This window comes from Podarcis tiliguerta, assembly GCF_965153285.1.
Source record: "Podarcis tiliguerta genome assembly, chromosome: 12".
In the NCBI taxonomy this organism is placed as follows: domain Eukaryota; kingdom Metazoa; phylum Chordata; class Lepidosauria; order Squamata; family Lacertidae; genus Podarcis; species Podarcis tiliguerta.
The window spans coordinates 25552284-25567013 of NC_139545.1; the positions used below are offsets into that span (position 1 = coordinate 25552284).

The 14730-nt window shown below is 43.2% G+C and overlaps 1 protein-coding gene across 9 annotated transcripts in view; it reads right to left on the bottom strand.

Moving 5' to 3' along the window:
* STK31 (serine/threonine kinase 31) overlaps positions 1-13224 on the bottom strand; it is a 32991-nt gene extending 19767 nt beyond the window's left edge. The window contains exons 1-10 of one of the 9 annotated variants that reach the window (XM_083404687.1): positions 13069-13224; positions 10010-10048; positions 9892-9935; positions 9590-9688; positions 8987-9061; positions 8236-8394; positions 5574-5929; positions 3994-4189; positions 2771-2883; positions 529-688 (exon numbers count right to left, since the gene is read on the bottom strand). In XM_083404687.1, the coding sequence (XP_083260813.1) occupies positions 529-688; positions 2771-2883; positions 3994-4189; positions 5574-5929; positions 8236-8394; positions 8987-9061; positions 9590-9688; positions 9892-9935; positions 10010-10037 (1230 nt within the window). In that variant the 5' untranslated portion in view covers positions 10038-10048; positions 13069-13224. Of the gene's footprint in view, positions 1-528; positions 689-2770; positions 2884-3993; positions 4190-5573; positions 5930-6359; positions 6725-8235; positions 8395-8986; positions 9062-9589; positions 9689-9891; positions 9936-10009; positions 10049-10889; positions 11435-12288; positions 12736-12798; positions 12912-13068 lie in introns of those variants that run through there. The other 8 variants (XM_083404691.1, XM_083404686.1, XM_083404688.1 and 5 more) reach the window with 8 other exon arrangements.
* Positions 13225-14730: the final 1506 nt, after the last annotated feature.

Below are 14730 nucleotides of genomic sequence, written 5' to 3' on the forward strand. Positions count from 1 at the left end.
AGTGGCATTTTTTCCTTGGCTGCATGCTGCCTGGCTAATTTGAGAGTTGTTATGTTACTTAAAAGTTTCATCAAAACACTTCTAACTCAGCTATCTGGCTCTTTCCAAGCCACGTTCTATGACCCTCTCAGGCAAAAACCTCATTATAGGCTTGGGGTTTGGGAGAGACAGTGTGAGGTGTACTGCAAGCAAGGAATGACCTGCAGAGAAAAGGGGGGGGGAGCCCTGAGCTGTTAGTTGACTTTCAGTAGTTTTCTCCTGCATTTCCAGCACTCAGAAGCCCTGCATGGCTACCCTGTGCCCAATGGGTTGTGTGGGATGGGGAAATTATTATATTATTCTTATAATAATAGACCATGCATCCCCTTCTCTCAGCAAACTCAGATCTAGCATAATTATATCCCCATCACTGAACATGTCACATGTCAAGTTAATTCCAGAAATGTCTTTTTTTAAAAAAAACTATAAAAAAAAATGATCATTATAGTTTATGCCTCAGCAAAAAAGGGCACAAGCTATTCTACATACCACACATTTGCATGCACATATTTCCTCTTGAAAAGCGTTATAGTCGATCCAAATTTTCTCCAGTTTTTCCAAGGACAGGGGAGCAGCAAGGCATCCTTCGGTAACCACTTTAATAGCTTCTGAAAGGTCTTCTCCAAAACGAGCATTCAGACTGACTTGTCTGGGTGAAAGAGATTTGAAAATGAATAGAGCATTTAAGCTGCCTTATCAACAGTTGTACTCTCATTTTTATATGTAATAGACTATTTTATATATATACATACACACACGGGCGCACACACACACACACCTCTCTTTCAGGAAAAACACAGAAAATCATGGAAAATGCAGCTTAATTAAAATGGTAATAACTTATGCCTTCTTTCTGGTTAAAATGGACTGTCTGATTTTACACCCTTGTAAAGAAAACACAAAATTTTGATATATGGCAGCCTGTTACCTATCAGAATGCTGCCATCTGGTATGCGACCAAACAACTATCTGCTTGGAACTATTATTTTATGGGCAAACCACTGACATAGTGGATAAGTTGCAGGTATAACTTTTACCAATAGGAAAGGGTCCCCTTCTTTTCTGTCTTTAGCCCATGGTACTCCGTAGCTTCATTACATCCTGGATCCCCATTTACATCGGGATAAACTTTCTGCCCCACATCAAGATGAAGGCAGCACAGAGAGAGCCAGCTTTGAATGACTTCAGTCAATCCGATGGTGGTTTGAGGGAGCAGCAATGCCCGATACAAAGAGACCAGAGGCAACTTCTCCCTCTCATTGGCTCACTGCCTATTAAAAGTAGGGCCTCTCTCTAGGGACCAGATCACTGCATTCCCAGCCTGACCACTCACTCACTGTGTTTCTTTACCGCATTATCCCATGCTGCACATTGCTATCGATTTAGCATTAGCCACCAGTTGATGGGGCTAGGAAGCAATTTTGCCTGAGATGACAATGGGCTTCAGCAGACCTGTGGTTTTGTTTTTTTTTTGCCTTTCCTATCATAATTATCAAACTACTTTCTCTTTCCTTTTCCTTCTGGGGGCTTTATTTCTTTCCTTTTTCAAAAAATCAATTTTTACTGAAAGTTTTCCACATAAAATACAATAAAAGCTGAGCTAATCTAAAGAGAGAAAATAAAAAAATACAAGAAGGACAAGGAGAAGGAAAAGAGCAGCAAAAGGGGGAAATACAAACCCCTCTATCACAATTGTATCATACCCCTTATTCCACACACACAAAAGTAAACCCTCCCAGCTCTCAACTGGGAGCTTCCCCCTCTTCCACCAGCCTCCCACCCTGGGAGATCCTCTCTACCCTGCCTCTCATGCAAGGCCCTTCTTCTCCTGTCTATCTTCACTTATCCAAAACAAGGAACTTCAAGGAGCTTTATTTCTATGATGCAAGTGAAGCTGTATTCTACATCTGGTGCTGGGACATCAGGCAAGATCCCTGGGCGAAGAGGTGAGAGGGGGTGGGCATTCCGCTCCCTCACTTAAAGAGAGGTCAGTGCACACCAGCCTGTCCACTTCATGGCTTGGTGTCATTGCTATGCCCTTGGCTGTTTGGGCAGCAGTCACTGGAACAGCTCAAGCTGTTAGGAAGTAGCTTCCCAGCTCCTACCAGGAAGGCTGAGCCATACATTTCTGACAGCACATGGGGTATAAGAAATAGGATCCTTGCCTGTAACTCACCCACCCCTGCCTTACTGCTTATATGCTGCACCCTGTAAAGCTGTAGCCTGCCTTTTCTCTTGCATCATTCCTTCTCCTCTGCTCAGCTTTTACTGCTACCTGTGGATGCAATGTGCACTTAACACCTAAACTTCATGCCAGTGAAGATAAACATTTCAGAAGTACAAAGAGTCTTGGACAACCATCAGCTGTCCAAGGAGGATATTGGAAGAGTGATGCTCTTCGTCACTTCCTCCTTGAGTTGTATGCACTTTTCAGGGAAGAAAGCCTCCAGCCAGTAACTCAACTTCAAAAGGCAGGGAATATGTCACTGAAACTCAGCTAAAATCTGAACTCTCTGACTATTACTGGCAATCAAACACTGTTCTACTGCATTAAAATGACAAATTAAAAAAAAAAACATTTTTTAAACGACAAAATGATTGAGGCTCTTCTCCAAACAATGCTAGAACAAGGTTTGTTTTTTGAGAAGAACCTTTTAAAAATTGTGATTCACAACAGAAACCCATCGCTGGGAAATATGTTTTAGCTGAGGAGGAGAAATGTACACTATACCTAGCTTCTTTCAATTTCTCGAACTTGTCAGCCAAGTTTCCCACTGTAGTTCCTATATATGTTGATAGAGCGTTTTCCAACACCTCAAAAGTTTCCTTGTATCTTTTCTCCTCCTGCGGCATTGGAGAAGAAAAGGATTCGAGCATCAGTATTACACCATTTCTGCCAAGCACCAAAGCATATTTTTAACTTAAAAAAAAAATCATCAAAATATCTACAAGCAAACATGGAGCTAAGAGAATATAAGGGCAGTAGATTTGGCTTTCAGTGACTATTAAACGCAGAATTATACTAATTTATGCTGCAAATAGCCTTCCTCCAAGGTGCTCAGTATTACATTGCCAGATGACCAGGCTTTAATTGAAGAACTTTTGCACTGTGCAGTGTGTTTTTATGTTTGTGGCACACACACACAGCTTTTGGTTTCAGTCACTTGTCTGGCATAACAGGAAGCAAATTGGAAAGCAGAAGAGTGGCACAACTGCCATCATACCCTGAACCAACCAAAGACCAGCTTTGGTCCTGCAGAGGAATTTCCAATTAACCTAGAAAGTCACTTGAATTCTGCTGCCTTAGGCTATAATATTATACAAAATTTTCAAGGAGGAAGTTCACTGAAATCAGCGGGGCTTAGTTGCAACTAGGCATGTAAGGGATTGTAATCAGGCACCCACATTTACCATCCATCGGGTTTGGCCAGCATTCCTGTCTGCTGAAGGAAAACAAGGTGGTGACCGTGATAGGAGGCATGGGAAATGGGAACCATAAAAGGGCGGGCAGTGGGGAGGAGAGCCATTCTTTAACTAAGTACTTCCTCTTCAAGTAGCACAGAAGAATTAAATCTTCTGTGTATCAGTTATATCATCAACAGGAGAACCCAGATCACTATTGTATGGCTACCAGTTAAGCAGGGACAGCCCAGCCCGTTTTACCACCTTAGTGGCAACGCTGCACACAGAAACACCCCAGCTCTTGCTGAACTCGGCAGGAGCCAAGCTGTTCCGCATGGCGTTGCTGCTCGGTTTCTCTGCCCTGGGGGCAGGGAACATCTCCATCTCACTGGTGAGAACAGGGCATTCTGGTGGTGACAGAAGTGGTATGGTGGGCAGAGCTCTGCCTCTTGTGCTTCCGTCGCCTAAAGTGGGTGCTTCACCCTGCCTCACACGCATGCCAACTCTACAGTTAAGTATCTCTGGGATGCAGAATCAATCTATTGGCTGTACCTCCAGATCACAAGTAAGCTTCTTAACAGTTGACTCCAGTTCTTCACACTGATGGAGAAGATCCTCATTTTTCACTCTGAGAGCCTCTTTCTCCGCTTTCAACTTTTCATTCTCCTCTATCATTTTCTGGTCTTGCTTTATTTTTTCCAAGCTAATGTTTGAGACCCTTCTAAAGTCGCAAGTCACCATTTTCTCCCTATTGAAAAATAAATACAAAGTTGATACATGACTTCAAGAGAGCACTCAAGATTCCAAGTCCAAACTAGTGCCCTCCAAAAGATTTCGACTCATCACCTCCAGCCAACATAGCCATGCTGACTGGTGATTTTGGGAGCTGTAGGTTCAAAATATCTGGAGAGCACGAGTGGCGAAAGCTGGCTTAGATGCTTAATTGGTAAAGACCACCTTTATTGCACATGTTCCCCCTAAAGGGCACTTTCGATATACCAGGGAAATGGAAACCTTCTGCAGCCACAGATAACTACCAGATTTCCCAAGGGCAAAACAGGCACTGCTGAAGAGGTGGCAGTGGCAGAAAAGGTGCAAATTAGTTGTCATTTCATGATGTCTCTAGCCTAGGAATGGAGGTCCTCTGTTGGCCAGATGAGGGCACTGCCATGAATTATTCATTCAAAGACGGTGCCACACTAGATTGGCGTACTAAATCAGAAGCAGGAAATGACAACCCCAAACCCAGTTGGAATCACAAATTGCCTCTGCAGCCAGAATTAAATCTATTTATTTCTCAACTCCAACCAGCCCCTGATGGCAGCAGCAGCATGGAGGGTCCAGCAATGTCTCCCACCACTCTTGCTTGCGGTGCCCGTGTCTTTATTTAGCCGTGTCTGCTTTAGACCGCATCACGTTTAATTCACCTATCTTCCTGCAGGGTCAGACATTTATTTCCCAACAATGCTATGGCCAGAGAAAAGGAGGTGGGGAGAGTGAGGGGGAGAGAACAAAACAAAAAAACAACAACCAAAAAAAAGAAAGAAAAATGTTTGGCGGGAAAGAGGAAAAGCAAGAGCAAAGGAAATGACAAATGCACAGGTGGTGAGAAAAATAAAGACTAGCATAAAAGAGAGCCAAGAACAACACAGCTAAGAGTGGTGAAGCAGAGAGCTGAACAAGTACTGTATTTCTGCAGGGGGCATCAAAATGACTTGGGAGGAGTGACTCAGGAGCTGGCTAGTTAGCACAAAATTTGGTCACATGTCCCTGTCAGTCCGAGACTTTGGGAGCAGCTGACCAATGGTTATCTGGATTCCTCCTGCACACCGACCAGGGAACCAGAATGTAACAAAAATTCAGAACCAATCTGCAGCCTCAGAGGTTTAAGTACTGGATCACTTGAATTAAAAAGTGCCTCTGGACATGTGTGGAATGCCTCTCACCACTACATAACAGGCACCAGCCCAACACAATCAGGGATTTTAAAGCAAGATCTTCCAGTTAAAAGGCCATGGTTTCAAGGCCAGGAGCCCCCAGCATCCTTCAAAAGCATGTTGTATTGGACTTCATCTCAAACTACATCTCAAACCACTTCTTACATCAGAAAATGTTTTCCCACTGTGACTTACTTAATAAAAGGCACATGGTTTGCACCGTTTTTCTCATTCCTTCCATTCAGTGGTGGATTGTCACCAAAGCCCATGCCTACTCTGTTGCTTAATGGAGAGCTGGCTCTGCTGGACCACACTGGAGCTGGAGAATTTGCATTCCTGGATTGGCAGAGAGAGGAATCCACTTTTGTATCACAGGAATTACTATTTACAGGAGACTTGCATCTTTCAGCAAATCCTTTTTTGGCCATTTCTTCCCCAATATCCAGTAGCCCACACTCTGCTTCAGCCACAATGGTACCATCCTGATATGTGGCTTTGATTCTCGTCTTTATTTCTTTTTCAAAAATCAAGCTATGCAGAAATCTCCTGGCCTGCAAAAAAGAAAGGGGGGGGGGGGAGAGTTCAGAAAAGTTAATGAAATAGTTTGTTGTGTAAGTTTTACAATCAAGGCTGTGGTGTACATGCAGCATTTGCAATTGTGCAAATTTATCTGACAGGCGCAGATAGATCTAATTTTTGATCTTTGGAAATCAAGTTTATGGCTTCAGAGAAACCTGGGAAATGTATGGGCTGTGCTCAGTTAAAATCTCAGAAGCTATAAAGGGGCTGATAAATCCTTTCAAGATCCAGGACTGTGGTTTACCAATCTGCATTGCTTTCGGTCCCTAACTCAGGGTTAGCAGAAACCAAGTCAGGTATGCAAAGGTGTGGCAAGCATTTTTATAACTTGAATAAAGAATACACAAAGCCACTCTTATAATCAGCTCAAGCATTAATTTGACACTTGTGTTGTCCACTTACCAAAACTGGCTGACCACACTTAATGAAAAATGCAGTAATAACCCAAATGCAATAATAATCCAGATAGCAAGAAAATGATGTATGTGACATAAATGAGCTTCAGTGAGCCTTGGCGTCACACACTCCCCCATCCTGCATGGCTGTGAGGAAGAACTCAAAGACTTCTGCTATTACTTTCCCTTAATTGCAATTTGTTGTATGGTTTGGCACAACAAACTTTGGCAACACTAAATAAAGTTCAATTCCAACAAGCCAACTGTGGCGTTTGCCCGTTCGTTTGAAAATGTCTGTACAGGGGGAGAGAAAGAGTTAATAGGTAGACCAATAGAAAAGCCAGAGGCAGAGCCTACCTGTTTATAAAAGGGCTTAGCCTGAGGTTACTTAGTTAGTTAGTTAGTTAGTTAGTTAGGAAAAGGCAGTTGGGAAAGCAGTTGGCAGACAGTTGGAATTAGAGAGACAGTTAGTGCAATTGGTTCTTGTGTGAGGGAAGGTAGAAGAGTTAGAGACAGAATAAAATAAGAGGGTAAAAAGTAACGTTTTGAATGCAGTTAAAGTTTATTTGTGTCTGCAATAAACTACACTTTTCTTTGTTAACTTAAGAACCTGACTGAGACTAAGTGATTTACCGGGGAGGACCTGGTTGGTGACAGTGGATTAGTGGTGTACGGGTCAATAGTCCATGAGACGACCGGGGGCTCCGTACGAACGCCACATCAACTTCAACCCAAGGGGTACGAAGTTGGCTTGTTGGAATTCATCATGGTAAGTATTAACAACAGCTCTCAGTTTGGACGATACAGAAAACTGTGGTTATGTAAAAGCAGAGGCAATGCTCCAAAATCCTCCTCTTGGTCATATAGGATGACTAAAATGTAGCACACACACCCAAGGTGCACTGCAGCTTGGACACACCACCATAAAGCATGGCTTAACAGGACACGTGAATGGAGCCACTTAAGTTTGAAATGACAAACTTCATAATCAAAAAAGGGAACATAATATAATATTACATCTATAAACCTAAATTCTACAGTGAAAAGGCAAGTGTCAGCTTATTGCAAGATTTCCAGAGGAACACAAAACCCAGGCAAACTGCGATCTTTGGCAACTATGAAGAAATCAAGCAGGTGTTTTTCTTCCTGGTTTCAAATACAGTCATACCTTGGGTTACAGATGCTTCAGGTTGCATTTGTTTGGGTTGCAGACTGCCGAAACCCCGAAGTACAGGAACGGGTTACTTCCAGGTTTTGGCAGTTGTGCATGCACAGAAGCACTAAATCGCACTTTGTGCATGCGCAGACGCGCCGAATCACAACCCACGCATGCACAGACACACCGCTGCAGGTTGCGGACACTGCGGGTTGTGAATGTGCATCCTGCACGGATCACGTTCGCAACCCGAGCGTCCACTGTACGAGCTGTATTTGATTCCCTCTACTCCAATGGAAGTTGCTTGACCACCAAGGTATGTTTTGAGAATTCCACTGGGAACAGAAATAGCTGCTGTTTGCAATTCTGCCTGAAATTCAGAACAGAAATCAATCCAATCCAGGGACTATGATTGGTATTTGTTTGTAATCTTCTTTGGGGTTTTGTTGTTGTTTTTTAAGATTGCAACCGATACATAATTACTTCTTTTCTAAACACTGTTTTGACATTTCCTCTACACTGAAATGGACTGTGTGAAATAATTATGTTAAACCTATGTAAATAGTTACATAAATTAAGTAGGAGACAGCAAGATGGACAACATAGCATTTGGTGGAAACTGAACCACAGCACTGATTGTAACACGACAGGTTAAAACAGAAATCAACTGCCTTTTTACATTCCTGATTGCTGAACTGTTCATACACATGTGAAAAGTCTGTCTCACCTGGTCAAAATGATTTAAATCTTGATTAGCTGAAATCTGTAATCCCCACAGCCTGTACTTTTTCGCCACACTAGGAAACTGCAAGTTTTCTGGAATCTCAACTATTTCTGATCGATTGAGAACCTCAGAGTTTCCATAGTCTATATATAATACCTGGCACTGTAATAAAACAAAAACCAGTAAAACAAATCAATAAGAACCAATTGCCTATTGGAGTTATAGCTTATGGTGTTCACAGTACATTATGTCTACCCGGAAGTAAGCTGCACTGAGTTCAAGGGGACTCACTCCCCAGTTGTCTTTGCATTCCTACATGCACACAACTTTAACTAAAGAAATAGTTAGGAATCTGCAACCACTACTAAAGAAGTTTAGCACTTACAGAAAATAATTTAGTTATAGGAAGTATTTCTGCACACATCTAGCTACTAAAAATAGAATTAAAAAGCCCAAAGAAATGACTGTAATCTTATGTTATTTGAGAAGTTTCTGCCCTGTTACTTAAAATCCAAGTTAGCAGTTCCTTAAAGTTTAGTACAGAAACTAGGCAGAAAGATGTTGGATTAGCTAGGCCTGATCAAGCAGGGCTCATCATTAAGACTTGAAACCATCAACATGAAATAGCACTATCAAGTAAGATTTGGACTCAATGATTTCAGGAAGACAGTATCCAAGCTATTATCAACTAAGATTTGAACTTAAAAGATTGCAGACTGTATTTCGGAAATCAATCTGAGTAGGAATTCCTTGCCTTTTCAATATTGATAACCTTCAGTACTTTGCATCTGTACCAACATTTATCTTCAGAAAAGCATCCTCCATAGATCTGCAAATTAAAAAAAACAACAACCCACAGGTCACTTCATAAGCCTGCATGTATTTGTTCATGAATTTTCTTCAGAAGTTTTTAATTCAATGGTTTATTCTGTAGTGTTTAGGTGGCAGGCAACCTTCTCATGAATACAGATATAGAGCTGCCTTTTGAAGATGCTTAAATGTTTGAACACATACACTTATGCAGAAGTATGCAGTATAACACTAGTTCTTAAGGAAGTCACTTAAATATACTGTCAACCAAGCTTACACACAGTAGAAAATTCAACTCTGCATTCCAAAAGTGTTACCACTGTAATAAAGATAACAATCAAAACGAAAATCTTCAAACTCAACCAAAAATGCCAAATGAGCAACTGAATAGCTGATACAATTCATCTTTACCACTGTAACCCCACTTCCCGAGTCAAAAAACACAACTGAACTTTTCAAATTTGCATACACAGGACTGTAAATTCAAATGATGTCTATTAGATGTTCTTATACTTATAGGAACCAAGAAACAACATGTACAACTTACCCTGGTAAGATCAGGATTGCCAAAGACTGGGCTGGCTAGAGGACAGATTTCAGCTAGAGAACGGCTAGTCTTCAATATGTCGCTATGTCTATTAATATCCTGAATGGCACAAATTAAACTTGAAGTCAACATTTATATGAAAGGACTTTTACACTACTAATATAAGAAGGGGTACAGTTTTAAAGCGTGCTCATAAAAATATGGGCAAAGACTTGCTTTTGCCAAATTTAATAATTAGTTAGTTGCCCTGATCCCACTTTATTCAGTTAGTCATTCATCACTTCCCACAATCTTAACCTTACCTGTGCCCAAAATGTTATAGCATCTTCAACATGGCAGCTAACAACTGTGGGCAGAAAGAATTACAAGTCAGCTCATGAATTCAGCGTTAAAGAAGTAAAACAATATTAGTATGTGTACCTTTATTATATCCTGAATCCTCTTCCATATCAGCAGAACCTAAAACAAGACATGATCCATGAGAAAAATGTTTATGTAACGATAGTCCAAAGCGGAGTGCCATGTTGATTAAACATGAGATACACAGCTTAGTACCCCTATAGACTCTGAAGTGTAAATTTTACGTCACTGTTTTGTCTCCTCCTCCTTCCCCAGGATGTTCATCAGATACCATGCAATTGCCTCCAGGAAGATCTAGGTGTCACAGACAGTCCAACTGCCTACCTGGGGATGAAGAGATTCTGGTGCTACCTGGCCTGACCTGTGGGGGGGGCAGGTTTCCCCATGGCCACAGCAGAACCTATAGAAAACAACTAGAATAAGGTTACCAGACATCCCCATTTCCCAGGAACAGTCCCCGGATTTACAAATCAGTCCCCATACAAAATCCATTGACGTTGAAAAGTGTCCCCAGATTCATTGAAAAAAATCTGGTAACCTTAAGCTAGAAGTAACTTATAAAGACTGTAGTATGGAGTTTTTACATCCTTCTCTTCCTCCCACTACTTTCAGCAATCCCCATTACCCAACTTCAGCACATTTCCAGAGCCTTAAAAATGCACGTCTTACACCAGAACACAAATCTATGTGGGAGATTTTTCAAGAATGAAGAATAAGGCTACCAATGGCTACTAACCATTGTGGCGATATAAGTAGAAGCATTACACTCAAGTCCTGCCTAGAAGGCTTCCCATAGGCATCTGATCAGTCACTGTGAGATGCGATGCTGGACTAAATGAACCTTCGGCCTGATCCAGCAAGGTTCTTATGTTCTACCAACTTTCTCCACACCGTACATAACTTTACAAGCCTCACATCATGTCCCACCTTGCACACCTACCTTCTAAACTAAAAAGTGCCAGCTGCTTTAGCCTTTCCTCATAGGCAAGGTGTTCCAATCCCACCATAAATTTGGTTGCCATTTTCCAGCCTTACAATATCCTTTCGGTATATGGCAACTGTACACAATATTCCAGTCAAGGACATATATAGGGTATTTCAATACAGCCAGTTCTATTTTCAGTGAATAATCCCTACCATGGAATTTCCCAATAATCCCTAGCATGGAATTTGTATTCTTTGCAGCTGCCAGCAGACTGCATTGACACTTTCAATGGATTATCTACCATGAACCAAATATCTCTTTCCTGATTGAGCTCAACAACTTTGCGCCACCACCCCAATAAAGCAGCTCAACAACTTTCGTGGTCTGGATTTTCACTTTCTGAAATATGGCAACCCTAGATAGGGCCTATTTGCACCTTCAGCACGCACATTTCCAGAGGCGGCTTCCCTCAAAGATGTATCCCAGCCTTCCCCTCCCCCTTCTTCTTCCCAGAATCCCCTTGCCCTTCCCCAGAGCAGTTACCAGGGCAACCTTCCAAATCCCCAGTCTCTGGTCATACCTAGGGCCCTTGTCTTGTTAACGACCCTTAATGGCTCCCTATTCTTCCCTTAATGGCCTTAACTTGGCCACTCTATTCCGAACTTAAAAATGGAAAACATAATGCTGGTGGTCAACAAAAGAGCTTTAAAGACTGTCTCAAGGCAAATCTTTAAAAATGTAGTATAAACACTGACAACTGGGAAACACAGGCCTGCAAGCACTCCAACTGGAGAACACCCTTTACCAAAGGTGTCATGGGCTTTGAAGACACTCGTCTTAGCAAGGGAGAAACGTGCCAAGAGGAAGGCACCTTGGCAAATCCACACCGTGATCAACTCCCGCCCGCAAACCAATGTCCCCACTGTGGAAGGACGTGTGGGTCCAGAATTGGCCTCCACAGTCACTTAGGGACTTATTGTTAAAACAGTGTTTATGGAACTCGGCTATGAGTGATGCTAAAGAACAAGGAGACGACGACCCAGTAATTCCTTTGCATCTTGTATTTCTCCCTTCCCACCCCAAATAATAATCCTAGAATTTTATTAATTTCTATGTCCTAAGTCTATTCCTAAACCTACAACATACAGCAAGGACAGTATGTGTAAAAATGTGAGCTGTCAGGTCTCCTCCACACCGAAGTTTTACCACATGTGTGAAGACACTACAAAAGGCTTTTAGTCTCTCCCCCCACCCCGCCCCTGAAACCCGAGGATGTTAATATTGGCTGGCCTCTCTTTCAGGAGAGCCGTCAGGTTTGCAGAGATAAAAGTACCGGGGGGGGGGTGTAAAGCGCTATATAAATGCAAAAAACCTGCCGTCCACCTGCCTCAAAACACACCCACCCACCCCTCACATATTTAAGATTCAAAGGCAAGCAGAGGCACACGGTAACAGGCCTGTTTTCCCCTCAGATGAAGCCTTTCCATAATCTGGCCCTTGAAAGAAGACGCCCCGCCATTTTGCTAAGGCTCGACGCCACTTACGCGTCGCCCTCAGCCGCCTCCTCCTCTTGCTCTCTCTGTCCGTCCAGGAACGCGCCAATCCTTATGAATGGCACAGAACCTTGAACGAGAAGCGGAGTCGGCGGGAAAGTCACTGAAAGACACCCCCCTCTCTCCGCAAGGCACCAGCAAGCGCAAACTTGCGCCCTTTGCAAGCCACGCGGCTGCCGACGGTGGTTGGGAGGATGGAACAGCGCGGACTTCGTAGGACTTGCGCGCTTTCATAGGCCCCGCTGCGCCTCCTGTTGACGCACAGGCGCGTTGAGACGCAAAAGAAATAGTAATAATAATTTAAAAGTCCCAGGGCGCTCGACGGCGCTACTGGACGGCATTGAACCCCCGCTGATTTCAATGGGACTTACTACTGCGCAGGGAAAGGAGCAGTATTGAACGCAGAGACTTTGGAGAAACAAAAACGCGTATGATCTAGCTGCGATCCTAGGCACTTAAGCGACTTTATTTTATGTTGTGAACCGCCCTGAGATCCAAGAATGAAAGGCGGTATATATACGTTTAATAAATAATACTTCAGTTGCTGGGCGGGGGGGGGGGGGAGCATGGTTGGTGCAATAAATGTCGAATTCCTAAACGTGCGAATTCAGAAATGCATTTTTTTAGACTTTCTTAGTTACCCCTTGAGAGCCGGATCCCTATACCGAGTTAAGCGCGGACAAGCCACTTGAATCAATATTTGATTTCAAACAGCGATACTATCCCGTCTTTCAAATAAATTCCAGGGTGGGTCTACCTGAAACCTAACATGCTCCTATTTGTATCTGCGGCTGGGCGCTATGGAAAGGGTTGTGTGGAGGACCCGGGGAGGAGCTGCCAAGCCCGACCACCCCCTCAAACCGGAGGCATTGGCAGATATCTGACAGCTGAAGGCGAAGGATCTCTGCGGTGAGTGGAAAGATTGCAGGCGCACCATCAAAGCTGAAACACAGGACGATCAGTACACGGCGTCTTTAGGGAGACATGCAATTGAACTATGCGCTTACAGAATCTAAAGGGGGTTTGCAACCCGATCTTTCTTATGCCTGTTTACTGGGAGGTCGCCTTGAAGCTGTTCACTTGTTCTTTTCAAGCGGTTTTCCTCATAACGTGACTTGCCTTCCTTGAAAGGGCAAGTAGCAAAACCCTCCTTTGTTTCCATCCAGTATGCATGGACTGTGTAGTTTCTCTCTGAACAAAAGCTTCTGAAATAATCAAAGCCTAACGCTTGGTTGGGCCGTGTATTCGCTGTTCCACAGGACATTCCCCACCACACACCCGTCAAAAGGATCTGTAGCAGAACTGGAGAACTTTGAGTCCTTTGTTTGTTGTTAAGACTCCAACCACCATCACCCCCAGCCAGTATAGCCAATGGTGTAGGAGTGTGGGAGTTGTAGTCTCAACGTCTGGAAGGCATAGGATGTCCATATCTGATGTACTGTGCAAGGGTTGAGAACCTCAGACCTGGGGGCCAAATGTGGTCCTCTTTTTCTACACTGAGCCTAGGGGGTGTTGCAACTATGATGTGTCGAATTGGGAAGAACGGAAAGCGAAATACAGGAGGTGCTGATTTTTGGTCTTGCACAGACCACTGCTGAAATTTGAAATATCAAAGTCTGCCTCTTGGACACATCCCTCACAATTTTGTACCCAGTGTTTTTTGCCTGGCTGGAATGTGTCCTTCAACTCTGAAAAATGCCTCTTGCTTGTGTGGATGGAGGATAGGAGTGTGGGTGAGCGTAAAAACTAGTCTGGACAAAGGTAAAGTGTACATTTGTTGCTCTACCCACTTTTGCCTCTGGTCCCCACTCACCACTGGCACGTGGCCCTGTCTTAAAAAGAGTTCTGCGCTACAGAGTAAAAGAGAAGATAAAATGTACTTTATGAAATGCACTGATTGAAAATGACTGTACTATACAGTGGTACCTTGGTTCCCAAACGGCTTAGTTGACGAACAAATTGGCTCCCGAACACCGCAAACCCAGAAGTGTTCCAGTTTGTGAATGTTTTTCGGAAGCCGAACGTTCATCTTGGCTGCCGGCATTGCTTCTGGGGCCAATCAGCCAATCAGAAGCCGTGCCTTGGTTTCCGAATGTTTTGGAAGTCAGACTACCTGAATACATTGAGCTCGAGAACCGAGGTACCACTGTATTAACAAATTCATAGAAGTGCTTATAACAATGTACCCCTAAGCACCCTTACTAGGAGGCAAGTGTGAGCACACTCAATGAGATTTACTTCTGAAATAAACAGTTTAGGATCACACTGTCAGGCTGTCGTTTTAAAAGAAGTTGGGCTGCAAG